The sequence below is a fragment of the Haliaeetus leucocephalus genome, unplaced genomic scaffold, assembly GCF_000737465.1.
Source record: "Haliaeetus leucocephalus isolate CR32 unplaced genomic scaffold, Haliaeetus_leucocephalus-4.0 Scaffold223, whole genome shotgun sequence".
NCBI lineage: Eukaryota > Metazoa > Chordata > Aves > Accipitriformes > Accipitridae > Haliaeetus > Haliaeetus leucocephalus.
Window position 1 is genome coordinate 186,676 of NW_010972659.1, and position 26,367 is coordinate 213,042.

Here is a 26,367-nt window from a genome sequence, read left to right on the forward strand (position 1 = left end):
GCACACAGCACAGACTGATACAAATAATCCATCCCTAAATCCATTTTGGGAGTCAGCCTTTCTTCAGAAGGACAGGGAGCAACTGAAAAGGCAGTCCCAAGGAGCTTGCAGACAGTCAGAGCTAGCAGCCAGAGCCGCTGTCCTCCTAGCAGGGGAGTCTGCCCTACCCCCCGCAGCCAGCACCACCTCTCCTCTGATCTCCTAGAAAGCCAGGTCAGATGCTAAGTGGCATCAGCTTTCTATAGTAGGTCTTCAAGGGACAATTTGGGAATGCAAGACTGCAGCAGTGTGAACTGTGAATGGTATAATCTGTCGCACAACTACACCTGCGCTTTTCTCTTTGCCTTGGCTAAGATGGTCCCTGCCTTCCCTGCACAACTGGCTTTTTTAAAAGATGGAGGATGTTGGCACCATGTCCTACCATGCCAGTAGTAACAAAAATCCCAACAAACAAAACCCACCCACAAACCTGAACACCTACCAGAAAGGTGATGTGAGAGACCAGACTACAAGGAAATAGAGTCCGAATTGTGTTTCCTCACTTAGGGCATTTAACTAGGATTGGTTTGGAGTTGGCAGATAGATTTTGGTTTTGGTTTCTAAGTTTAAAAAAAAGGTTTATGTTAAATCTTCTTCCTTTTCCAGTCACTGTAGGCCTTTTACAAGAACTGAGTCATTGCTATCACAGTATCAGAGAAAGCTGTTCATTTATTTTCTGTCCAATTTAGAATAAAGGGGAAAAAAAGACTTTGGTTAACCTCCAAAAATACATGTTACGTTGGAAAGGCTCCAGTTACTCTCTGCCAAGCATATGTATCACTGGGTGGTTTTCTTTATAATCTCAGTTGATCATACACATCACATCCTCATAGCGCATTTGCTCTGAAATAAAGGGTGCAGTTACATCATTGTAGAATCTGGCTCTCCCTACACAGCAAAGGGCAGTACAAAACTAGTGAAAATGTGAAATGTGAAAGCGTTTTTGCTTATTTCTGTATGTGTAATTAAGGAGGGCAACTGAAAGCTTTAATTCTATGAAAACAAAGTAAATGCCATTGCACATTCAGTAGAAGTTTGGGGTTTTTTTAAACAGTTATTAAACAAAAAAACATGGGACATGAAAAGGACTGCAAAAATAACCTGTAAGCTAACTTCATGCACCAAGGGAGGTGAACTGAAGCATTGAGATGTAGGGCATTACCTCCAAGGCCTTTGTCTTTTCACCTTCTGCTTTCTTATGCCGAAGCTGTTGTTCCTCAAACAAACCTCGTAGCTCTGTTTCCTTCAGACGTTCACTCTGCAAGTCTTCATGTGCAGCTGTCAAATCTTTTTCTTTTTTTTCCAATTCAAAACTGCAATGTTCAAAACAACACTTCTATCTATGTTCAGAACAGAACATCCTTCACCAGCAATGCAAGCAAGACATTTTGGGTTACTTTTTGTAAATTAGTCTTGTTGACTTGTTTCTTTAAGGTGGCCTCTGCTCCTTCTAAAGAGAGTCAGTTTTCAAGTCACAGCTATTTAGCATCTGAAAATATTTACCTCCCTGCAAGCAAAGCTAGAACTGCTCTATTCAGTAACAATTAAGAGATAGGGAGAAGTTATCTATCCTGGCAGAGCATAACTGTTGTCCTGTGAGAGGAAAGAAAAACATTGGCATACACTAGGAATAAGTGGGAGGGAGAAGGGGTGGAAGAAAAAAAAACACACACAAGATGACAGGCAAACAGAAGTACCAACCAAAAGACTACGACAAAAGCTGCAGGAATGGGGTACATCAGAGATACAGGGATCTAGTCTGTTCACTTTTAATACACCCATACAATATGCACTTGTTTCCACAACCTTCTCAGTCAAGGCTACAGAAAAGGTAAATATGCAAATCTGAATTGAAGAATAAATAGATTTAAGCAGTTAGTAAAGAAAAATTAACATATCAATGAGAAGTGAGAGAGGTTAGTTTTCTTCCTTGTGTTTCCAAGTGCTAAGCCATTTGTGGATCCAATGAGTATAAAGCTCTTTCAGGCCTGTTAATAAATAAAAAAAAAAAAATCTACTTCTCACCGTAACTGGCTTATTTCCCTCCGAAGCTCTTCTAGGGATTTCTGCAGCCTTTCATTCTCTTCCTTACTTTCATAAAGCTCTGATTTCAGGGCAGCTTTTTCTTGATTCAAGAGATCACATGTTTCAGAGGCTCTCTTTTGCTCCTCAGACAGGGTGCTGTGTAAGTCACTCACAATAGATTTTTCCTGCTGAAGCTTATATTCTAGTAATTCAACTAGGATAAGAAAATGTTAACAGTTATTTGTATTGCAGAGAACTTGACATTATGTTATCACTTACACTAGTTCAAATACGGGGAAAAAAATCAGCTGTATTAAAGTGTTCTTGTCTGGAGAATTCATTTCTTTTCAAACATTAGTTGAATCAGCAGAAAGATGCACATACACGCTACAGATCTGCTGCTAGTGGATCAGGCAAAGTGAGAAGAACAAGAAAGCCAAGTGAGACTGAGAGCTACTGTAATATATTGTAACCTGTTACTAATGGATTCTAAACTTCATTAAGCAAATCCATCCATTTCCTAGCAAATATACATATATATATGTAAAGAATTTCCTGAAAACCAACAAGGGTATCTTACTATCCTTGATAGGTTTTCTACACATACACACTACTTAACAGAGTCACCCTTCAGTTCTATTGCTTTGGGTTATTTTAAAACTTCTCTTTGATTTTCACAGATTTTTCTTAACTACTACTATTAGAAGGAAGAATTCCTAGAATTCCTTCCTCTGCTAAAATTGTAGGGAACCTGAGTGCATTAGTAAAACTGAATAATTGTACAGCATCTGCTTCTTTGCAAAACAATCTTTTTTTGCCTTTTATCTTCTAGGCAAAAAAGGAAAGAGCTGACATAGAAGACCAGATAGCAAGAACTTGGCGATTACTACCTTTCCTCCGAAGGTGGTGTTCTTGTTTGCTCCCATGATCTTCTGCATTGGTAAGGGTTTCCTGTAACTGCTGTAGCTTCTCCTGGTTCTGAAGATGTGTCATGCGTAGCTGAGCTCGGAGGTCCTGTATTTCAGAGAGCAAGCTATTCCGGTCTGAGGAGAAAAGGTGCTCTACAACCATCTGCCTCTGTTCCTCCTGAAAATGAACAAAGTCCTATTAAATCTACAAGGCTATTCCCATATTTTCTACAAAAATAAACCCTAGAGAAACCCTTGCAGTACAAGTTTTACACAGAGGCACTTCAAGTGACTAAGTTCATGCTTCATATTAACATTAAGTAACATTAAGTAACAAAGAAAAACCCCACATCACTAGCTTCCAAATAGAATAATAGGTATTAATAATAGTTTATACATAATAGTTACTACAAACCATCTGCTCGGAACGTAAAAACTAAATATTATCAGCAAAAAATCCCAGATTCAGAGTTAGCTCAATGTATACCCTTTGCAAGAGAGGTCTGTGAAGCTCTAGATAGAATTCTTCCCCTCCTTCCCTTTTCATCAGACATTTCCTTTATGCTATCACAATCCTTCTGTATGCCAGCTAAAATAACCAATAGGTTTTGTAACACAACATACAAAGTTTGAAAAAAATGGTACCAAAACACAGACTATAAAAACCTACTGATCCCACACAATCTGGATTAACACACAAGATAAGATTTAACAATGGAAGTAATAAAACTGGAAAAACCTTAAAAAATATGAGGGAATAAAAGAAGTGATTTATAAGCATAACACTTTAAGATGATTTCTTACTTGTTGTTTCATGATATACTCCAGTTTTTCCACTAACGAACCTTCATCACCAGACCCAGGATTGGAGAAGTGAGACTTCAAGTCAATTTGCAACACATTTCTCTCCTTCTCAAACACACTCTGTACTGCTTGCAGAAGTTCTCCTCTCCAGTCAGCAGCAATACCTGAAAATTCCTGTTAAAAATAATATTTATTTTTTTAAAATGGCATTTCTCTCAATCTCTAACCCACTGTCTTTCATATCACTACTGTGTAAGAGTATACCTATCTTTTAATTTAAGCAGACCAAAGGTGTTTAAAGAGGCCCGTTCAAATCTCAGAAAGGAAAGAGTCCCTTGCTCCTCATACATATATATACACATACACACACACTAGCTACATAACAATATACATTTCTATATATCTAAAAAACAGGTTACCTTGCTTTAAAGGGTATTTTTATTGTCATACCTTATCTCCTCTATCTGCCACCTTGCTTAGGTAATCTTTCAGCGACTGTATAGCATCCAGCAAGGCTAAGCCCTCCTTCTGCCATCCCTCCATTGCTGCTCTGGTCTGATGAACATTTTTCAGCTCCCTAAAACTAAAGGGACATTCTGACAAAGCCAGTATTTTGCGGCTCTCCTCATACACCATCTTCAGCACAGTCTGAAAAGGAAAAAAAAAAAAAAAAAAAAAAGGCATAATATTAGGAAAGAGACATCAGCATCCTGACAGTGTGAGAGTAGGATAGAACAGCACTAGACAATAAAAAGAAGGCAGCAGCTGTCCAAGGCTGTGATACAGATAAAGGCATGCAGGTCTGCCCTGCTACTTGGTAAGCTTAATAAACTAAGAATACACATATACACATACACACACATAGAGTGAGCCAAGAGTTACCTAAGAATTTTTATCTCCTAACAACTGAGGTCAATATTTAAGAATACAGCAGCCACTGTATTCTTAATTACTGCATTCACAAGGTTAAGTACAAATGGCAGCCTCAGCCAGCACATCTTATTGCTGTGTACATCAATATACTAATATACAATTAAGCCAAAGGACTGTATTTTACCTTTGCTGTTTCTAAACTATTTAGCTAACTTTTCTGGCAATAAATTAAATTCCATCAAGTCTGAAGCCATGTTACTAAACCCCAGTGATGCCAGAAAACTGAATTACGTGTTTAGACAACCTTGGCTTAATTTAGCAGATTATGTACAAATAACATCTCCCAAAATAATCAGTCTTAATAACTTACACAGTGGAAATTGTTTCCTCTGACATTGTCAGGCAAAATAATCTCTTTTAAATAAATTCCCTGTTCACAAACTATTACATCATGCACAGATGTTTCCTGGTTTCTTTTCAAGGAAGGTCACTAGATTTAAGTCCTTTTCTACATACATCTCATCAAAAAAATATCCCAGCCTCGATGCAGAGCTGTTTCTCATTGCTACTCACTTCGACAACAACAATATGGAGTACTTTTCTTTAACTCTTGGTATTCTTTCTTTGAACTTTTTTGAGTGACTTAACTTTTGAACCAACTTGAGTTGCTTTTCTGTCACTGGAAACAAAATAGCGGTAACTTCATAACCAATGACACACGATGAAAACCTTTAGTAAATATTAACAACAGAAGCACAGTAAAATGTTCAAACTAAACATTCAGTACTGGAACATGCACTCAGATCTTGCAGCCAGTAAAATCTAGACTGATGAGCCACAAAAGAAACTAAATTAAAAAATCCTCTGTCTTAAGATAAAATGAAATTCACCTCTTCCATGAAGCCTATGAAACTATGCTTTTGAGAATTATTAATTTTTTTAGATACAGAATCACAGAATAGTTTGGGTTGGAAGGGACCTTTAAAGATCATCTCAAACCCCCCTGCCACAGGCATGGGGACATCTTTCATTACATCAGGTTGCTCAAAGCCTCATCCAACCTAATTCTGAACACTTCCAGGGATGGGGCATCCACAGCTTCTCTGGGCAACCTGTTCCAGTGTCTCACCACCCTCATCGTAAAGAATGTCTTACTTATGTCCAATCTAAATCTACCCTCCTTCAGTTTAAAACTGTTGCTCCTTCTCTTGGCACTGCAGGCCCTGGTAAAAAGCCCCTCTCCATCTTTTTTATAACCCTCTTTTATATACTGAAAGGCCACAATAAGGTCTCCCTGGAGCCTTCTCTTCTCCAGGCTGAACAACCCCAACTTCCTCAGCCTCTCTCCATAGGAGAGGTGTTCCATCCCTTTGACTGTTTTTGTGGCCTCCTCTGGGCCCACTCCAGCAGGTCCATGTCTTTCCTGTGCTGAGGACCCCAGAGCTGGATGCAGTACTGCAGGTGGGGTCTCACCAGAGCAGAGTAGAGGGGCTGAACCTGCTCCCTTGACCTGCTGGCCACTCTGCTTTGGATGCAGCCCAGGATACAGTTGGCCTTCTAGGCTACAAGTGCACATTGCTGGTTCATGTCCAGCTTTTCATCCACCAGTACACCCAAGTCCTTCCTGGCAGGGCTGCTCTCAATGCCTCCATCGCCCAGCCTGTGTTGATATCTGGCTTGCCCTGACCCAGGTGCAAGACCTTTGTCCTGGGTTCAGCTGGGATAGAGTTAATTTTTACAGGAACCTGGGAGGTGGGGGGCATAGCCGGGGCAGCTGACCTGAACTGGCCAAGGAGCTATTCCATACCATGTGACATCATGCTCAGTATATAAAGGGGGAGCGGGCCGGGGGGTGGGCTTTTCTTTTCGGTGGGGGAAGTGGCAGACCGTCGGGTCCCGGGTGGTGAGCAGTTGCACTGTGCATCACTTTTTGTATACTTTTTCATTAGTACCGTTGTTGTTGTTGCAATTTCTTTGTGTTGTTCCAGTAAACTGCCTTTATCTCAACCCTCGAGGTTCCAGGTTTGTTTTTTTTCTCTCCTCCGTCTTCCCCCCCATCCCACCGGAGGGGGGCGGGAGGAGTGAGCGAGCGGCCGCGTGGTCCTTTGTTACCGGCTGGGCTGAAACCACGACAACCTTGCACTTGGCCTTGTTGAACCTCATGAGGTTCACATGGGCCCATTCCTCCAGCCTGTCCAGGTGCCTCTGGATGGCATCCCTTCCCTCAGGTGAATCAACTGCACCACTCAGCTTGGTGTCATCTACAAACTTGCATATATTCCTTGCCAAATTCCCCTCCAATTGTGCCTTAGCTTTCCAGATCCCATTCCTACACATCCAGGCAGTGTCCCTATATTCTTCCCAGGTTACATATCCCTGGTTCCACTGCCTGCGCATTTCCTTCTTACAATTCAGTTCGATCAGGGGGTCCTTACCCAGCCATGCTTGTTTCCTGCCTTCCTTGCCTGATTTCTTACACATGGGAACCAAAAGCTCTGGCACCCTAGGAAAGATGTCCTTAGATAGCTGCCAGCTCTGTTCTGCTCCTTCATCCCTGAGGGCAGTTTCCCAGGGAGTCCCATCCACAAATCCCTTAAACAACTGAAAGGTTGCATCCTGACTCTACTGTTTTTCAAAGACTGCTCTGTACTATTAATCCTTTATAATTTTTTTTTTTAGAGAGAGAGAAACAGCTGTTTCTCCTTCCTTACCTGTCTCTTCTGAACAGTTTATAACTGTCAATTGCATCACTGCAATTGTGTGATTTGTCCCACTAAGTTTCAGTGATAGCAATTAGACTGTAGCTTTCCAGCTGCACTGTGACTCCCAACTCCTCCTGTTTGTTACCCATGCTATATGTACATTGGTATAGAGGCACTTCACTTGGGTTGTCAACTGTGTCACCTTTTTGGAGGAACAAGGCCCAGTTTCTTTGAGGCATTTCATAGGTGCTTCCCTGTTGGTTCCTAATACATCAGCAGCCCCTGGCTCTTCTCTGTTGCTCAAAACTCCATCCTCTTCTTCCGCCAAGTCTAATTTAAAGCTCTCCTTATAGGTTTGGCCAGCTTATTGGTAAAGACACTCTTGTCCCACTTGGTCAGGTGAATTCCATCAGCTCCCAACAGATGCAGCTTCTCAAATGTACATCCATGATCACAGAAACCAAAACCTTTAGTACAGCATCAGCTACACAGCCAGGCATTCACCTGTTCATGTCCTCCCTCCTGGACCCCTTCCTCTGACTGGGAGGATAGAGGAGAATACCACCTGTGATCCCAATCCTTTTAACATTCATCAGAGGGATATATAGTCTCTTTTGATGGTTCCAAATTGCCTTGTTACAGTATTGTTAGACTTTACATGGAGCAGACAATAATCTGTAGGGTTCACCAGGCTTGGCAGCCTTTCAGTGATGTCACGAATACAAGCACCTGGTAGGCAGCTGTCCTGGTTTCAGCTGGGATAGTTAATTGTCTTCCTAGTAGCTGGTACAGTGCTGGTTGTGAGTTAGGTATGAGAAGAATGTTGATAACACACTGATGTTTTCAGTTGTTGCTAAGTAGTGTTTAGACTAAAGTCAAGGATTTTTCAGCTTCTCATGCCCAGCCAGCAAGCAGGCTGGAGAGACACAAGAAGCTGGGAGAGGACACAGCCAGGGCAGCTGACCCAAAGTAGCCAAAGGGGTATTCCATGCCATGTGATGTCATGCCCAGTATATAAACTGGGGGGGTAGGGGCGGGGGGGATCACTGCTCGGGGACTAACTGGGCATCGATCAGCAGGTGGTGAGCAACTGCACTGTGCATCATTTGTATATTCCAGTCCTTTTATTATTACTGTTGTCATTTTATTAGTGCTATTATTATCATTATTAGTTTCTTCTTTTCTGTTCTATTAAACCATTCTTATCTCAACCCACAAGTTTTACTTCTTTTCCTGATTTCCTCCCCCATCCCACTGCAGGAGGAAGGGCAGTGAGTGAGCAGCTGTGTGGTGTTTAGCTGCTCGCTGGGGTTAAACCATGACAGCAGCAAACTTCTCTAAAGAAATTGTCTGGATGAAAAATGGGTGCTTCAGTGCCTCTTACTAAGGAATCTCCAATTGCTAATATTTCACATGCTTTTCTGGTGGCATTGGTTCTAATGCAATTGGTTGCTTCAACTTTGCATGGTTTCTTTTCTTGGATCATGTCAGTTTACTCAACATGCTCTTCATTGTCCAACCCCAGAGCATCATGTCTGTTATGAAGGTGCACTTCAGAGAATGGGGGAAGGTTCTTCTTTCTGCCTTGAGGAGAGATGAAGGTCCAGTCTCCATCTCATGAGTTACTTGTGTCAGCTTGAGTTTGAATTCAGGCTTACCATCCCCTTGCATAGCCTTCCTTCATTGCACAGATGTTCCTTCATTTTGCTGAGCAAGCTGGAAGAATCTGCTAAACATTTTAGGAGGCAGCGTTCACCTTCTAGGAAGTATATTTCTTCCAGTTTCTTATTACTCAAGTTTCTTCTAGTATTCGAACTCCCTGTAGCCTACTGCACTTACCCATGTACTTCTCACCAGCCTCATAGATGAGATGATTTGGAGCACTGAATTTCTCCCTTACACCTGCTGGAATTCCTGGAATGCCTGAGAGCTTACTCAGCTGCAGCACCAAACCAGAGTCCCAGGCATATACTTTCTTAAACTTGCCTTACTGACTAGAAGAAGCAATCGCTGCTCAGTCTACTGTATATTCTTAATGCTCCTTGAACTGACCCTGAAAGATCCCTCCACACCTTGCAGTGGTGTTTACACAGGTCTCCATCATATCACAATGATAAGAATAGGCAGGAGAGCACAATGTCAGCTAGCTACGCTTATTTATGAAACAGCTTTCTGTAAAGCCTCCAAGACAAACCCATACATCAGATCAATCAGTCCTTGTACCACCACATTCCGGAACATCATCAGTGCTGTCCTAGCAAAATTTTTTCAATTCTAGCAAGTACAAGCGAGACAAATGTCAGTAAATTTGTCACAGGAAAGATGCAAAAATTACTCAAGAACCATAATCAACTTGAAGTTCAAACCATTGCAGAACAGTTTACAGTGTAAAGGGAGCAGCTAACTATTTTATATCAGTAGTTCATTTTTGCTGTTTCAGTTTTAATTTGCTGGTAAGTTTATATTAATCATATATTACCTTCAGCTGTGGTGAAAGTATTTCCTTTTCTCTCTTTGATTCCATAATATCTGGAAATAGTCCACGATACCGCAGATAAGCCATGAAACTAGCATCTAGGTGGTCTGATGTCTGTAGCTCCTGCTTTAGTTTTGCTGCCAAATTTGAGCTGGTATCTGAAGAAAGAGATAGCCCCCCACCCCCACAAGTGTTACAAAGATGAAAAGAACTTCAAACCAGCATAACTGCTTGCAAAATAACCATGATTTCTTCTGCTAGTATGAATGCAGGGTCAGCTGAAGTTAGCTGGTTGAGATCTCAACTAACTTAAACAAGTAAAAAGGTTGTACATTGCCTTTAGCATGGGAGAAAGTCTTGTAGTTAAGTTGGGACTCACTAAAATCCCATGCCTTTTTTTCAGTATATAAAGATGAAAAGGTAAAAGCAGACTTCCACTAGCACAAATATACAAGTCTTACTAAACAAAGAACCAGCTGAGAAAGGCATAGCTTTCAAATAAAAGATCTACATTAAAAGCAAATGGGAGAAAGTGGAAACATTATAACATTTTTATACTGAAGTTAACAAAAGGTGAAAGGAATGTACAAAGTTAAACTCACTGCTGCCATATCCATCGCTCATCACATCTATGGCAGATGCTCTTGATCTTACATCATCTTGTAAATCAGAAGGGGTTAAAGTCAGATTATCAGCTTCTCTTATCTGCTTGGAAATAATTTTTCACATTAGTTTAGTTTTCTGAATCCAGCTGTAGACTATTCTGCATTTATAACAACTTTTGTTACTAGTGCAGATTTTAGCAAATGCCTACTTGATCATGGTGTTAGAGATGGCAAATACCACAATGAATGCCACATTGGTGCTCTTTGGAACCCATTCTATCTCATTTTTTCTCCCTTTCAATAGTCTTAAGAAACAGATATGCATTTATAATTAACGGTCATTCAAGGCACAAAAATATACAACCAACGATTAATTTTCTGAAGTACAGACTTTATCTTCCTGTGAAATGATACAGATACAAATATACAAAATATTTCCATTAAAAAGAAAAACCTCTCTTCTCTAATTTGGAAACAGTCTCTTCTAATGCTCAATAACAGATATTCGTAAGTGGAGAACTGTTACAGTAAACTGAGTACCATGGTAGCAAAAAAGTTTTACAGGTTTTAGCTCAATTACTTGCACATAAAGTATTATCACAAATTCATCAGTTACTTCCATGTAGCACCACTGCAAAAGTACCAGGATTTGAAGAGTCCTCTCAACAAATCTTCTGAGAGCACAAAAGCAATGACACCACATTAGCAGCGTATAGACATGCAGGACGCAAAGCCTGCTGTAAGCAGCTTATCGCTCAGTTTTAGATTTTGGAAGACTGTTTTCAATTGTGACAAGCAGTGGTAAACAGTGTTTTAATACGGACCATAATTTGCTCCGCCATACAACAGTGAGAGATGAACTAACAATTGTGTGTCCAAAATGTTACTGGACCTACCCCTCTCCGTGTGTAAGTTTCTACTACTTGGAGCCAATGGCCCAACAATGATCCGAGGGGGACACAGCTGAGCAGTCTTGTTTAATTAGAATGAAATCAGACATGAAATATCACTTACCAAAATCTTTTCCATATCTTGGTCATCATCAATAGAGTAGGTGCTTTCAGAAAAAGCTGGGGATTTTCTATCTACTCCCACTGCTGCTTCCTCACTGTCATTTTCATACAGGTTAGAATATCCCAGCAATACAGAATTATCTTCTTGAATGGATGACCTGGTGTGCATCAGTTCAAAATCTGTGCTTTCAACTTCCGAAAAGGGAGTCAGCTGAAGCACTGGTTGAAGTTCCATGCTTGTATCTTGCTTTCTCACAATCTCAGGTGAGCCCCATGAAGCCATACCTGCAATGAAATCCTGGAAGTCTTTCAAAGTGTGTTTTGGAGAATCAGGAGTTTGATGAATTTCCAACATTTGCTGGCAATGCTTTTTCAAATCTTGCTCCTCTTCAGAGTTGTTGATCATGTCCAATTCCTGAGTCAAAATATTTTCTTGTGATTGCTTAATCTGAGTTTTTGGATTTATATTGTGAGTTGTCAAGTCAAACATAACTTCACCTTTTTCCTACAATTAAATAACACATATTAATTATTTAATGGAATTTAAATATTATTTTACAAACTGAAAAACATGCATTTAAAAAGATCTTCCCAGATTTAGTAGTCTTATCTACTGTTATTCCCAGGTTTTATGTAAAAATGATCTGACATTTTAGCGTATTTTATATGCCAGCTAACCAGGCTTTTAACAAGCATACTGTATTGGCTTTGTGTGGCAAGGTTTTGGTAGCCGGGGGGGTTACAGGGGTGGCTTCTGTAAGAAGCTGCTGGAAGCTTCCTCCGTGTCCGAGAGAGAGCCAATACCAGCCGGCTCTAAGACGGACCCGCCACCAGCCAAGGACGAGCCAATCAGCGATAGTGGTAACGCCTCTGTGATAACATTTTTAAGAAGGAAAAAACAGTTGGGACAGACAGAAACGGCAGCTGGAGAGAGGAGTGAGAACATGTAAGAGAAACAACCCTGCAGACACCAAGGTCAGTGAAGAAGGAGGGGGAGGAGATGCTCCAGGCGCCAGAGCAGAGATTCCCCTGCAGCCCGTGGTGAAGACCATGGTGAAGAAGGCAGGCTGTCCCCCTGCGGTCCACGGAGGTCCACGGTGGAGCAGATATCCACCTGCAGCCTGTGGAGGACCCCATGCCGGAGCAGGTAGGTTCCCGAAGGAGGCTGTGACCCTGTGGGAACCCCGTGCTGGAGCAGGCTCCTGGCAGGACCTGCAGATCTGTGGAGAGAGGAGCCCACGGAGCAGGTTTTCTGGCAGGACTTGTGACCCTGGCTGTGGACCCATGCTGGAGCAGTGTGCTCCTGAAGGACTGCACGCTGTGGAAAGGACCCACACTGGAGCAGTTTGTGAAGAACTGCAGCCCGTGGGAAGGACCCACGTTGGAGAAGTTTGTGGAGGACTGTCTCCCATGGGAGGGACCCCACGCTGGAGCTGGGGAGGAGTGTGATGAGCCCTCCCCCCAGGGAGGATGAAGTGGCAGAGATAACGTGTGATGAACTGACCGTAAACCCCATCCCCGTCCCCCTGTGCTGCTGGGGGGGGGTTGGATTCTCTAGAATCCAGGAGTGAAGTTGTGCCTGGGAAGAAGGGAGGGGTGGAGGGAAGGTGTTCTGAGATTTGGTTTTATTTCTCATTACCCTACTCTGGTTGATTTGTAATAAATTGAGTTAATTTTCCCCAACCTGAGTCCATTTTCCCTGTGATGGTAATTGGCGAGTGATCTCTCCTGTCCTTATCCCGACCCACAAGCTCTTTGTTATATTTTCTCTCCCCTGTCCAGCTGAGGAGGGCAAGTGATAGAACAGCTTTGGTGGGCACCTGGCATCCAGCCAGGGTCAACCCACCACACATATCATCAACAGGAGGGAAAAAAAAATAATTATCTGTGCAATAAGCAAATGTATTTATGCAGAGCTGACTTTTGTATGGATCAGGAAAAAGGGTAATCCTTGTAGCTGTGTAGATAATCTTCCTACTTTCAAATAAATACAAATCAAAACCTGTTGCTTTACCTAACTGGACAAATCTCCTGAACTATCTTAAAGCTTAATTCCTGACCCAGGACACCAGGAAAAAAATTATTAAGAAGTCTACAGATGGTTCCTTTGCCTGCCATTTCAATGCAGGAGAAACTGTCGACAATCTACTTCTAGTCACTGGAGGGAAGAGCAACATGGATTCACATGTCCCATCATGTGAGACACACAGCAGCCGTACATACCAACGTGCTTTATCCTAAATTTTGGTAAGACCATACTTGTACCTTTTAGTGTCCTGTTCCCACAGGGGTACTCTACCCATTTTTATTTTTTATTTGTTCTAGCACCAAACAACAGACTTAGGTCTCTGCTGATTAGCAACACTGCAGATCATTTCTCAAACTCTGACTCTGTAAAACCAGATACACTAGGTCAGACTGAAGTCTTTCTACCCAAACACCACCTCTGACAGAGGCCAACAGGGAAACACAGCTAACATAGACACAACAGGTGTCCATCCAGCCTGAGGGCTTGAGTATCCAAATGGCCACAGAACCTTTCCAGCATCTTTCCCATAGTGTGAGGGCATGGTCACTGACGAGGCCAAGGCTAGACTTCCACCTTCAAACTGCAGAGACATCTGAATAATGTCAATACTGTGCCACCGAGTATGCAGATACATCCCTGCCTACCTTGCTACAAGGGCTCTCATTTAGTCAGTGTTTGGATATAAAGAGCTTTCTTCCCTTCCCAAGGCCTCTTGAAGCTATTGTTCCTTTTCTATCACCTTAACGCTCTTTTCAACAAGGATGTGTGTCACAGACACCACAGGAAGGCTGCTGTTGCAGAGCCACTGCTTCAACAAGTCCCAAGTGCTAACAAGTGCTAACTTCTGCTTGCTCCAGAAGTCAAGAAGTCAAACCTTTTTTCTGTCTTTCACCCTCTAAACCTGTTACTCACTCCACCTGGAGGCTGACATCCAAATGGAACACCTCGGAACTGCATCATGAAAATACCTTTACTGTCATCCTTATAACCTCAGGGATCCAGTGTGCCATCACCAAGTGATTAAGGAACCCTAAGGCTTCTGCCCCACTCACTGTAATTCCAGGGCTTACTGATGCCATTAATATAGAAACACCTAAGGGAAAAAGTAGGCACAGGTGTGCTCATGGCAAAGGTTGTGCCTCTTCTGTGGCGGGAGGAAGACTCCAGAACATATACTGAGCATGCCAAGCTGCAGCTTCTCTTCTAATGCCTCCATGACTTACACAGAAGGTCTGGCTGTCTTGCTCCCTCTACGTTTTCCATCTCCAGTGCCCCGGGCACTGAATCCTCTCAAAGCCCGCTCCCAAGCTGGCCCACCCACTGCTTTAAGAGGGGTCTGTTTTCCCTCCTTGCTGCCCTTTTTACAACCATCATCCCGAGGAACGTTTAACAGGACTAGAACAATCTTTCTGCAAAGGAACCTTGCCAGACAGCAGAGCTTTTGCAAAGCATACCTGCCCAGCTCCCTGCAATCCAAGGTCTACACATCCCAGGCCGCATACACAGTCAACATCTTTCTGTTTGACAGTTCTTGGGTGGTTTTTCCTTCAATCACTTCATCTAAGTCATTTTAAGATAAAATTACCCTTTTGTCCTCTTAGATTCTGTGGCTAAGAGCCTAAATGATGCACTGTTTGAAAGGATATTTCTTTTAATTTATTTTAAACCTGCCACCATGAAAATTTAATTTCATTCTCCATACCTCTTACATTGTAAGATACAGTGAATAATTGTCCTCTCTCTCATTTTAGACCATCATCTTAATCCTTTTGTGTTGATCATCCATCTTAGCTGATGAGTCCTAGCCTGTTTTAAGCCTAGTGCTAGCTGCAAGTACTTTACCTTTTTAGCTGCTCCTCCAGCTTTCATTTTAATACATTTCCCAATTTTCAGTTTCCACTTTTATACCCAAGAATAACTGTAGGGGGGTTCTTTGCTGCTCTATTAATGCTGCATTTGTTTATGTTCACTATTACACAACGGCTCTTCAATGTTAACAATTTGAACCAACTCTCATTCACTATTCAGGGTTAGGTAAAGAACTGCTTAATGTCACGTGGGTTTTCTGTCTTGGTACTCGAAGCAGCAGTCATTCCTTTTCCTCTGAAGATGTTCTGTATAGTGGCATTTAGCTAATCCATACTGGAACAAAAGTACCCAAATATTGTTATTTTTCCCCCCTTTCCAGCTCTCAGGCTCATGGTCACTTATCTTGCTCAGTTAGTTGATACTCTAAACCAAATACTGTACTTTTCCTTATACTGGGATGAGCTAGATTCACAGGAAAAGGTCTATCGTAATGAATGCCTGAAGACACAGTAGTTTACTTACTTTGACTCAATATATTCTCCAACTTTGATGATCATCCCTCCTCAACCTACTTTAAAACTTTAGCACTTAAACATGGAAATACATATACTGACATATATACATGAACTTGAACATCACAGAATCTAAGTTTCTACTTGAAGAATTATTTTTAAATCATTTAACTGCCCCCAGAATTCCAGCATACCTTTAAATCCTTCAAAATTTTACCAGTTCTCTCTTCACTGAATCCTAACTCCTTTTTTGCTGAACCTAATTCAGAATTAAGTTCTTCTTTATGAGATGCCATCTTTACAATTAAATACTTTTCATTCTGTGAAGTGTTCATAGCCTTCAACTCTCCCTGCATTGTGTTCAAAGGAGAAATATTTTTTACGTGAGCCATACATAGATTGTGTATTTTCCACACATTCTGAAATTTTATCTACAGTAACTATGATTTAAAAGTTGTGCATGCACCTGACACTGTGTATGTATTTTACATGACAAATGGCATAAATAAGGGAGTTGGCTGGAATTCACACAGCATATTCTGGTAATGTAAGCTTGTAACAAATAATCATTACTAAGCAGAGATCAAGCAGCTGTACTCTTACTCTGGACAAGAGAAAGACAGTGTTGCTGCATGTGATTTCCACCAGAAAGCTGGTAACTGATCTCCATGAATTACTGCTACTACTAAGTGGCTATTACAACTTGAAAGAGACCTATAGAGACAGATAAAAAGCACAGCCAGTGAATCTGGTACATAGTGTATTTGGTTATGGCAGTTATTTATGTTCTTTAAACAGGGATCTAACAATCACTATCTGTATAAGCAACATGGTCCTGTAGACCACTACACTGGAAGTCAGGTGGCTAAGCCCTGATGTGGCCTTGTATACACACATTCAATGGTCTGGTGGACATCGTTCTGCATAGATCATTCAACGCTATTCCCACCTGATCCCTTTTTCTGCGGGACTTCTGAGACAGACCCTGAATGTACAGTATTACCTAGGCAAAAGGCACTGATCCAAACTAGAACTTCTAAGCAAATAAAGCTACAAACACCAGTAATGATCACATGTTTTGCATAGCTACACTCTTCATTTCTGCTTAAAAAATAAACATAAGTCATTTTACATAGTAATTATCCTATCATTTCTTTAAGTAAGGAAAGATGGCATTCAAGTACAATTTAAATAAGATACATCCTAAATACTTCAGTGTAGCTTAAAGATACCAGACAAAAGCCTAATGAAAACCCACTGTTATTACTGAGTAGGTTTTAAAACAAAGAACTGCATCCTATTTTAATTGCTGGGCTATGAAGTAAAATGGCAAAGTAATATGAAACATTCTGTAACATCACAGTAATGCTGCAAGTAGGTTTTTACCATTAGCGATACCAACATTAAAGCACAGTTATTTTGCCTAACTTGGAAATCCAATAATTCTACCTACAAACCATAATTTCTACTTGGTGCTGAAAAGCCATCTTCCCTTCCCACTACAATGGGGCAAGTAGTACAGTTTACGTCAACCACCTTGGGTTTTATACCCATATCATATGCCAGTCAGGACCCCCAAAATCCACACGAGTCTGACACCTAACCTTTTTCCTTTCCTATGCACTCAGAAACTTTTTTCATATAAGCCCTCTTACTAACACTTATCACCTCTGTAAGCCAGCCTTAAAAGACAGTAAGTTGGCATATGACAGACAACTACAGCTCTCTGAAAAACAGGTCATCTGGGTCTTACTGCTTTCCAAAAGTTCACATTAGGTTATCTGGAGCAAATGGTTCTAGAAAAGATTCAGAGTAAATACAAGAGGGAGTCACAGCAAATAAAGATTTCTAAAAAATATGATACATGACAAAGAATTTTCAAGTAGTTCTCCAGGACAGCCATAAAGCATGGTGTCCTGGTTTTGGCTGGGATAGAGTTAATTTTCTTTCTAGTAGCTGGTATAGTGCTATGTCTTGGATGCAGTATGCGAAGAATGTTGATAACACACTGATGTTTTCAGTTGTTGCTAAGCAGTGTTTAGACTAAGTCAAGGATTTTTCAGCTTCTCATGCCCAGCCGGCAAGCAGGCTGGAAGGCACAAGAAGTTGGGACGAGACACAGCCAGGACAGCTGACCCAAACTGGCCAAAGGGGTATTCCATACCATGTGATGTCATGCCCAGTATATAAACTGGGTGAGTTGGCCTGGGGGGAATCGTTGCTCAGGAGCTAACTGGGCATCAGTTGGTGACTAGTGAGCAATTACATTGTGCATTACTTGTTTAGTATATTCCAATCCTATTATTATTATTGTGATTTTATTACTATTATTATCATTATTATTTTCTTCCTTTCTTTTCTATTAAACTGTTCTTATCTCAACCCACAAGTTCCACCTTTTTCCTTCCAATTCTCTCCAGAAGGTGAGCGAGTGGCTGCGTGGTGCTTAGTTGCTGGCTGGGGTTAAACCACAATCCATGGCAAACATAGTCCTAGTAGCTCGGGGTGGGTTAACCTTGGCTGGCTGCCAGATGCCCACCCAGCCGCTCTCTCACTCTCCCTCCTCAACAGATCAGGGGGAGAAAATAAGATGGAAAGAGCTCATGGGTAGAGATTAAGACAGGGATATCGCCTACAAATTACTCTCACAGGCAAAACAGACTTGACTTGGGGAAAATTTATTGCCATTAAAATAGAGTTGGATGGCAAGAAACAAAGACAAACACTGAAACAGCTCCCCACCCCACCCCTACCTTTTCTCCCCAGACTCATTTTGTTCCTTCATTCCAAACTGCTCTACCTCCTCCCTTGCAGTGTGAATATCTCCTCTAGCATGGTCTCTTCCATGGGCTGTTTCTCACACTTTTTTTCCCCTCACTTTTCACTGGCTGTGCAGCATTTTGCCCTTTCTTAAATATGTTTTTGCAGCAGTGCCATGCACATGGCTGACAGGCTCAGTGGTGCCCTGCGGTGGAACCAGCTGTGCCCAGCATGAAGCAGCCCCAGCCTTTTCTCATAGAGGCCCCCCTGCAGCTCCCCCCACTGCCAACAACCTTGCCACCTACACCCAATATATACCTTAGGATCCATGCCCAAAACTATATCCAGCTCAGAAAAACTGACTGGATTAGGTTTCCACATGTCTTTGCCCTGTTCTTAGACCTTCCAGGCATCTACCTCTAGCCACTGCTGGAGAAACTACACAAAGATAGACAGACCCTTCAACTGACTCACCACAGCCATTTTTATGCCACAGTATTCATCTTCACCCATTCTTACAGCACTAAAAAGGATAAACTGTAGGGCTTTATATGACACATAAAATTGGATTGTTTAAAAAAAAAACAACACTATTAAAAAACAAACAACATACCAGTTTATCAGGAGGGGAAGCCAGTACTGCAAATGACTGATCACCATTTGCTTCCAGTTTTTCCAATTCCTCTGTTCCTTTTTCAAGGGCTTCACCTTTTCTTTCTCTCCAGCAGAATGGCTGGAGAACGTTAGTCTCTTCATGATCATGTTGCTCCTTTGGCTTGCACGACTCCAAGCATGAAACAAGTTCATCTCTTTCCAATTTTAAGGCTTCAAGCTCTTTCACATATGCCTTGATTTGATCTTTCAGTTTTGCCGTGCTACTTTGCAGTTCATTGATTTCTCTCTGATAAGCTACTTCTTTCTCATTCAGTGCTTGCATCTGGAAATGAAGTCTAGAAACTTCTAACTGAAGACTATAAACATCTTGAGCCTGACTTGCATCTCTCTTTTCCAATTCAGTTTGAAGCTCTGCTGCCTTTTTTGTTAAGTACTGCAACTCAGTTGTGTCAGCTTCTTTTTGATCTGCCATTGCCTTCATTTGCATATCTTTCTCTAGAATATTTGTTTCCTTTTCTCTCACACTATCTTCAAGTTCTGGAATGCGAGAAGTAGTCATCCTTGCTTCAACCTCTCTCTGAGAAAAATGTGTTTGGAAAAGGCTGTACTTTTCCTGAAGTTCATCGTACTGTATTCTCAGAGAGGTTAGCTCTGCAATGTGCTGCTCTGATGACTCTCGTAGTTTTTGGCATTTTTTCTCCAAAATTTCCACTTCCATTTTGAACTGCATTTCCTTCTCTTCCAGTTGCTGCTGCAGAGCTTCTCTAGCAGTTGAGAGAAGCTCTAGTTCTTCCTGAAGTTCTCTCACTTTGGAGAGTAGCAGTGCGTTTCTTCTGTTTGGATCAATACCATCCTGACAATCTATCAGTCCTTTCCTCAACTCATTCTGAAGGTTTTCCACTGGCTTTCCCAATGCAAGTTGATAAAAATCATCTTGGTTGTCACTAACTTCATGACATACTGGTCCAAACTGTGCCAGCTCTTTTTGAAGCTTCTCAATTACTCCATGGAGTTGCTCTACCTCTTCATCTTTGTCCTTACGCAGCCTTTCCTGGTCACCACGAAGATGCTCGACAAGTGATCTGAGTTCTTCAATTTCAGATTTTTGGTCTTCCACAACCTGATCAAAAGGATAAGGTCTGAATATTACTGTATGTAGGCAGAATTATTATTGCACATAGAGTTTAAATTACATTTTTTTACTGAATCAGAGCAGGAAGAATTGCACACTTCAGCTGGTAGCTACTCAGAATACTCTCTACTTTCTTAAGAGAATTATCAAATAGATTTCATCTACAATAAGATTCTATATACCTTGCTTCCCTCAAAATAAAGCAATGACCATACAGTAAGTACTCTTACTTTATTCTCCAAAGTATTCTCTAGCTCATGCTGGAGCCTCTTCATCTGCTCATTCAAGTGATCAATTTCTTGATTCTTTTCTTTAAGTAGTGCTTGTGGGAAGGACAAAGCTGAGGAATCATTAATACCCAGGTCCTGATTTTGCTTCACCTGAAGTTGTGTTAGATTTTCCTGATCAGAAAAAACATCAGTCTCATTAAAAGGAATTTACTTTCTCTCCCAGTATAATGGCAGAACGGAACCAAGGGCTTTATTTGAACATTCTCCTCCTTACTACAATGCTAAAGAACTCAAGAACACAACTACAGCTACTTAGTTTAGATTTGTACCACTGGATTAGATTGCCACAACATTTCTGAACATTCAAGGTAAGAGATGAACACTCTAATTGCCAGACTGACAACCAAGCAGTTTTCTAACTTGTAACATTTGCTATGGCTGTAGAGGTCAGGAATGCACACAAAACTGTATAGAGTTTACTAAATGACAACACTGTAGTTCATAATGTATCAGGGCTAGAAAAAAGCTAAGCTTTTTATTTAAATCAAATTACTGTAGAAGATAATGCCATAAGCTCGAACCTAGAGTTTCACAGGGTTTTTGTTCTACGATAACCAGCATTAGCCTTGTAACAGTAATGCAATATTCCCTTGACAAGAGAAACAAACAAATTATCCGTTTAAAATGTCTGAAGACCACAACACTCAAGAAAGGAGGTGTCAGAAGTTTTAGCTGATGCACACTAAAGCTAAGGAAACCTACCTTCAAGTGTGCATTCTCTAACTGAAGTTGGCTGATGCTGGAAGTGCTAAGGTTTTTTTGCATCTCTAACTGCAAGTTCAGCTGCAGTATCTCCTCGTTTTTACTGATCAAATTATCTTTATATTGTCCTAGTTGGTCTAACAAGCTTGCAATCTAAAAATAGAAGAAAATGCATAGTTGTTTCAATTAAGTCCTCTTATTTAAGCAGAAAAGATAAAGCTTCATTCAACACCTTATTTACTGAGAGCAAGTAACTTCAGCAAACTCTATGATTTAAACTCCCTCTAATCAATTTGCATTAATAAAATACTTGAGACATAAAAAGAGAGTAAGAAGCTAATGTTCCAGCTCCTCAGCTGCAAAACCAAAGTACTGCAAAGGTGGTTTTCCATTTTCTTTTAAAAAAATAAAAATCTAACTGCTCACAAAAGATATGTTCATCTGTTCTGATCAAGGCTTGACCACTGATGTAATTTAACATAACAACAGGAGACATGTTAGCATTTGATGTCTAATGTAATCACAAGCAGTTAATATAATCACCATTCCCCTCCTCCTAGAAAATAGAAATTAGCACTGCAGTGCTAATTTCGTAACACAGCAATCAAAAAAGTTCTGAGCATTGACTCCTTCAACCTGTAAAAGAGTCAATAACTACACATTTCTCTGCTTGTAGCTGTTTGAAAGCTTGAGAGCAAAGAGCTATTTGGAAACACTGCAATCTTGCCACCCACAGCTTTGATCATCTCTTCCCTTGATGAGTAGCAAGGTATAGGGGCTTTGACAATGAAAAAGGCTTAGTGGCTCCTGAGGTCAGACTTCTTAAGAGACTTGGAACTTCCATCTGTAAGAAATTAGTCTTTATTATCTTACTCCTCTTGAAACAATGGTGTACAATTAACTGGAGGATCACCCATGTTTGTCTTCTTTGCACATCCTAAACCGGACTGTATGTTTGTATATTACAGATACTACAATAGCTATGTAATATTACATAAACATACGGGGGGGCGGGGTGTATCTGTGCATGTAAATCCAATAAAAGTTCTAAATAATGTGACCAATTACACTGCATTTCAGCTTAGCTTGTCACAAGAACTCATCACTAACTTTCCCTGGCTCACAAAATAGAGGTCAGATGACGCTATTATGCATAGTTGCCCTTTCTGTTCTTAGAGGAATTATCACTCACTCTCAAAGTCAAACAAAAATATATCTACCTTCCGCTCCACTTCAACTTTGGAAGGAAAGGAAAAATCAGTTTTCAAGATATATTGATTAATTAGTCTGAAAGCTGATGTGAATCATCACAAGACAGTTTCCAGTGGGAGGGGAGACTGACAGATAGGGGAATGACAAAACAGAACAAAGCAAGAAAAAGGTTAGTTAAGACCAAAGCATAGAGAATACTGGGTAAAAGGGCACATTTACTACAACATCAGTCACTGCATTTTTGAATGGCTTCAATTCCCAGTTACAAGTTTGAACAAAATGTTTCTGCAATTATGTGAGGGAATCGGAAGTCTACAGGACCCTACCAAAACTCTTACCTCTCTCTCTTTCATCTGAAGTGCTTCCTGCTCTGCCTGTAACTGCTCCTTCAGCACTGGGGCAGAACTGCCGTCTGCTGGTACTCTGTGCCTCGCTTCATCCAATTTAGACTGTAGGGCAGAGATCTGAATCAGGTTATTGTACTGTTGTTGTTGTAATGCTTCCTTATCCTGCAATATATAATTTTTTAATATGTTAGAATTTATTGTTGTCAATATACACACCCATCTAACCAGAACAATCCTGCCAAAATACTTCATCATCCCTGACAAACCCCAGTGCAAGAAGAAACATACATAATCCCAATGGCCTATGAAGAAATAGGAATTCAAAACAACTGAATGTTTTTAGCTCACTTAAGTTTTTACCCCTTTATTTTTTCTAACCCAAGTTTAACAACTTCCAAAAATTTAGGATTCGGTGATACGTTACACTTTCTCAATTACACAGTGTTTTGTATGTTTAAGAACCTAAACATCTTGTTCTTGTAGCCATTTCCAAATTTATTATGATACCATATATTTGCCAAGCTAAATTTAAGAGCTGGAGAGTTTTGAGTAGATCAAAAATCTACTACAAATACCTCATGTTAAGTCAGAATGCGAAGCACCAGCACTAAGTTTGTCAGATCTGTGGTCTGTCAAGCTACCATAGTTTCAATTATTTATTTTAAAAACTTCTACTTTGATCCTCCTTCTCTCACAGTCCTTCTCAGCAGTTGGGTCAGTCCAAGGAAGAAAGCTTCACTTGGGAATTCGTCCAAACAGCAAGCATACATACCTGTACTTAATACAACAAAGGAAAGCTGGACAAGAAACCTAAGGCAGTAACTGCCTCTGCTGTTCAACTCTTACTCTGCCCATAGCTCAACACATATACCTCTAACAGAAGGGTTATTTTAGACTCATCATACGATTTGACAAAAAATTAAGTAAAATTTGACCATCTTTTCTCTAATCAAGGGGAACTAAGACCCAGAGCACATAGACAGCATCTTCTGTTCTTGAAATGAAAGAAGCATCAATTACAAAGTTAACGCTGTATCGCAGCATCAAAACAGCATGCCCAAGAACAGGTATTTAAAACAGTTGTCCAAACCTTCACATCCTATACTAAATAGGCCATCTGATTTCCACCCACTAGCCCCCAGCCAGTCCCTGCTGGCTTTCTGGCCAGCTCTGGGGACACTGCAGGCACACACAGCACACAAGAGAAAATTATAGGGGAGACAGCCAGTTAGGGTACAAAGCTGTGTCATTCACACCTAGTATCACTGGCAGGATAAAAACCAAATGTAATAATTATGAAAGCATCACCTGCACTTTTTTGGGTAAGAAAGCACCTATCACAAATATTTTTGTTTGTCCTGAAGGGATAAATGAAAACTTTTCTTGCCCTCACATGAAACCTATGATATTAACCAGCCCCTCAATCATCCTGCTGCTATACATGAAAAGACACACATAACAACAAAACCCAAACAACAATAGAGCCTTTTTTTTGTTTATATCAGCTGAAAATAAGACATTACCCACACCATCTTGGTCACTGACAAAACCCGTCCAGTAACAATGTGCACATCCAGATTCCTGCAGAACTGGGCTGCCTTACCTCAAATGTTCCTGCATTTACTGGACAGCAGAGTTGCAAGTGTGCCGTAGCTCATGGTGTCAGCACGGCTCTGCACACAAGAGTTAAGTTTCTCCTAGTGTTCTCCAGTTGCTGTGTTCTGAGGTTGCTACAGTGACCCAGCAAAAACAAGTGGCAATCCAGCCAAAAATCAGAGCTTTATGTAATGTACTTTCACCATAAAAACCTTCTTCTGGATGCCCACGCAGATACAGTCTAATGTGGTATCTTCTTTCACCAATACCAAAATCCATAGGATAGCAGACTCCCTAAATGAGCCCTGTCTCCAAGACCTCAAGCAAAAGGATGAGCAATCCTCCAGCACAACCCTAACCACAAGCATCAATGTTACATATCAACCAGCTGAACAACTGGAAGGAATTGGACCAAGAAAAAATGAAGACCTGCTTCATGCACATAATGGCAGGATAAATGGATCTGTGAGTTTAGTCAGTGTTCTTCACAAAAAGACACCATTCCATATTCAAAATTACTCTTTCCAGACCTATTTCTCATTAGCACTAGCCTCCATTATCTGTAATACTTACATTTTTTATATGTTGGTATTTGGGGGACAATAAAAACCTCTAATTGCCATTCACATCAAGTATATTTTTACAGAAAAAAATCATGACACGCAACCATTCTTAGAGCTCCATTGGCACTTATTTACTGCACAATATTGCTTCAAGGCAAGCTATTACAATGCCTACAGTTGGCAAACTGAGTAGCATAACCTTGTCTAAAGCCAACGAATTAGTTTCTTGGAAAAAGAGAAAAAACAAAAACAAGAGTCTGAATTTGGCTTATTTAGGATTTTAAAGAAAGACTAATTTACTGGGACATTCAGACAGCTAAAAGAATATTTTGAATTCGCATGGATAAAGAAAGCCTGTTTAACAGAAAGCTGAGATTTCGGAGACAAGAGCAACTTGTCAACAGCACTATCACAGTCTCCATCCACTCCAAGGCAAGCCAGACAGAAAGCTAATGGGCACAGCTTTTGTATGTTTGGATAAAATCACAGAATAGCTTAAGCTGGGAAGGGTCTCTAGAGCAATCTGGTCCAACCTCTGACCCAAAGCAGAACCAGCTTGGCTCTGCTCAGGGCCTTGGCCCTTGGCCAGCTGAATTCTGACCATCTCCAAGTCACAGAGACACCACAGCCACTCTGAGCCCCTTTTTCAACATTTGGCTGCCCCTAGTATGACCATTTCCCCCTAACATTTAATTGGGATTTCCCTTGCTGCAGTTCATGCTTGTATCTTCTCATCCTTTCACTGTGCACCTCCAAGTCTGACTCCATCTCCTCTATAACCTTGTATTATGTGGTTGTAGGCAACAGTAAGATCTCCACCACGCTAAACAAACCCTGTTCTCTCAGCTTCCCCTCAAAAATCATTTGCTCCAGCTCCCTGACCATCTTGATGGTCTTTTGCTAGACTTGCTCCAGTACACCAATGTCTTTCTTGTACATGGGAGTCTAAAACCAAGCAGTTCTCCAAATGCAATCTCACAAGTGCCACACAGATGGGAATAATAGTAACTAATAAACTACAACTGGCTAGTCTATATCATGTTAACTGAAGCCAAAACAAACAAAAAAATTTGTTCACTATTTTTAGAATCAAAAATAATGGAAGCAAGTATTTACAGAATTAGCAATTAAACTAATAAATTTAGTTTAGATCATGCCAATCTCAAATCTTCAAACCTGACAGACACACCAACGATACTTAAACAAGGAAAACTGGTGGGAGGAAACCAAAACATTTAGTTTAAGAAGGTAGAAAACATTACTCAGATGTTTGGTAAAAGACAAATACTTTTGCTAAATGGAATGTAATTCTTAACTCTAAGGTGTGATTAAATCTGCAGTAGTACCAAAGCACT

At 40.8% G+C, this 26,367-nt stretch overlaps 1 protein-coding gene across 4 annotated transcripts in view; it reads right to left on the reverse strand.

The window, feature by feature from the left end:
* PCNT (pericentrin) overlaps positions 1-26,367 on the reverse strand; it is a 102,874-nt gene that overhangs the window by 17,482 nt on the left and 59,025 nt on the right. For 3 of the 4 annotated variants that reach the window (XR_774296.1, XM_010566971.1, XM_010566972.1), the window contains exons 34-46: positions 22,845-23,015; positions 21,295-21,447; positions 20,533-20,703; positions 19,169-20,290; positions 15,990-16,145; positions 11,447-11,950; positions 10,430-10,535; positions 9,831-9,985; positions 4,227-4,424; positions 3,777-3,950; positions 2,955-3,150; positions 2,065-2,278; positions 1,202-1,352 (exon numbers count right to left, since the gene is read on the reverse strand). Coding sequence is in view for 3 of the 4 variants with exons in the window: in XM_010566971.1 (XP_010565273.1) it covers positions 1,202-1,352; positions 2,065-2,278; positions 2,955-3,150; positions 3,777-3,950; positions 4,227-4,424; positions 9,831-9,985; positions 10,430-10,535; positions 11,447-11,950; positions 15,990-16,145; positions 19,169-20,290; positions 20,533-20,703; positions 21,295-21,447; positions 22,845-23,015 (3,471 nt within the window). In the remaining variant the exon portion in view is untranslated. The remainder of the gene's footprint in view (positions 1-1,201; positions 1,353-2,064; positions 2,279-2,954; positions 3,151-3,776; positions 3,951-4,226; positions 4,425-9,830; positions 9,986-10,429; positions 10,536-11,446; positions 11,951-15,989; positions 16,146-19,168; positions 20,291-20,532; positions 20,704-21,294; positions 21,448-22,844; positions 23,016-26,367) is intronic. The other variant, XM_010566973.1, reaches the window with a different exon arrangement.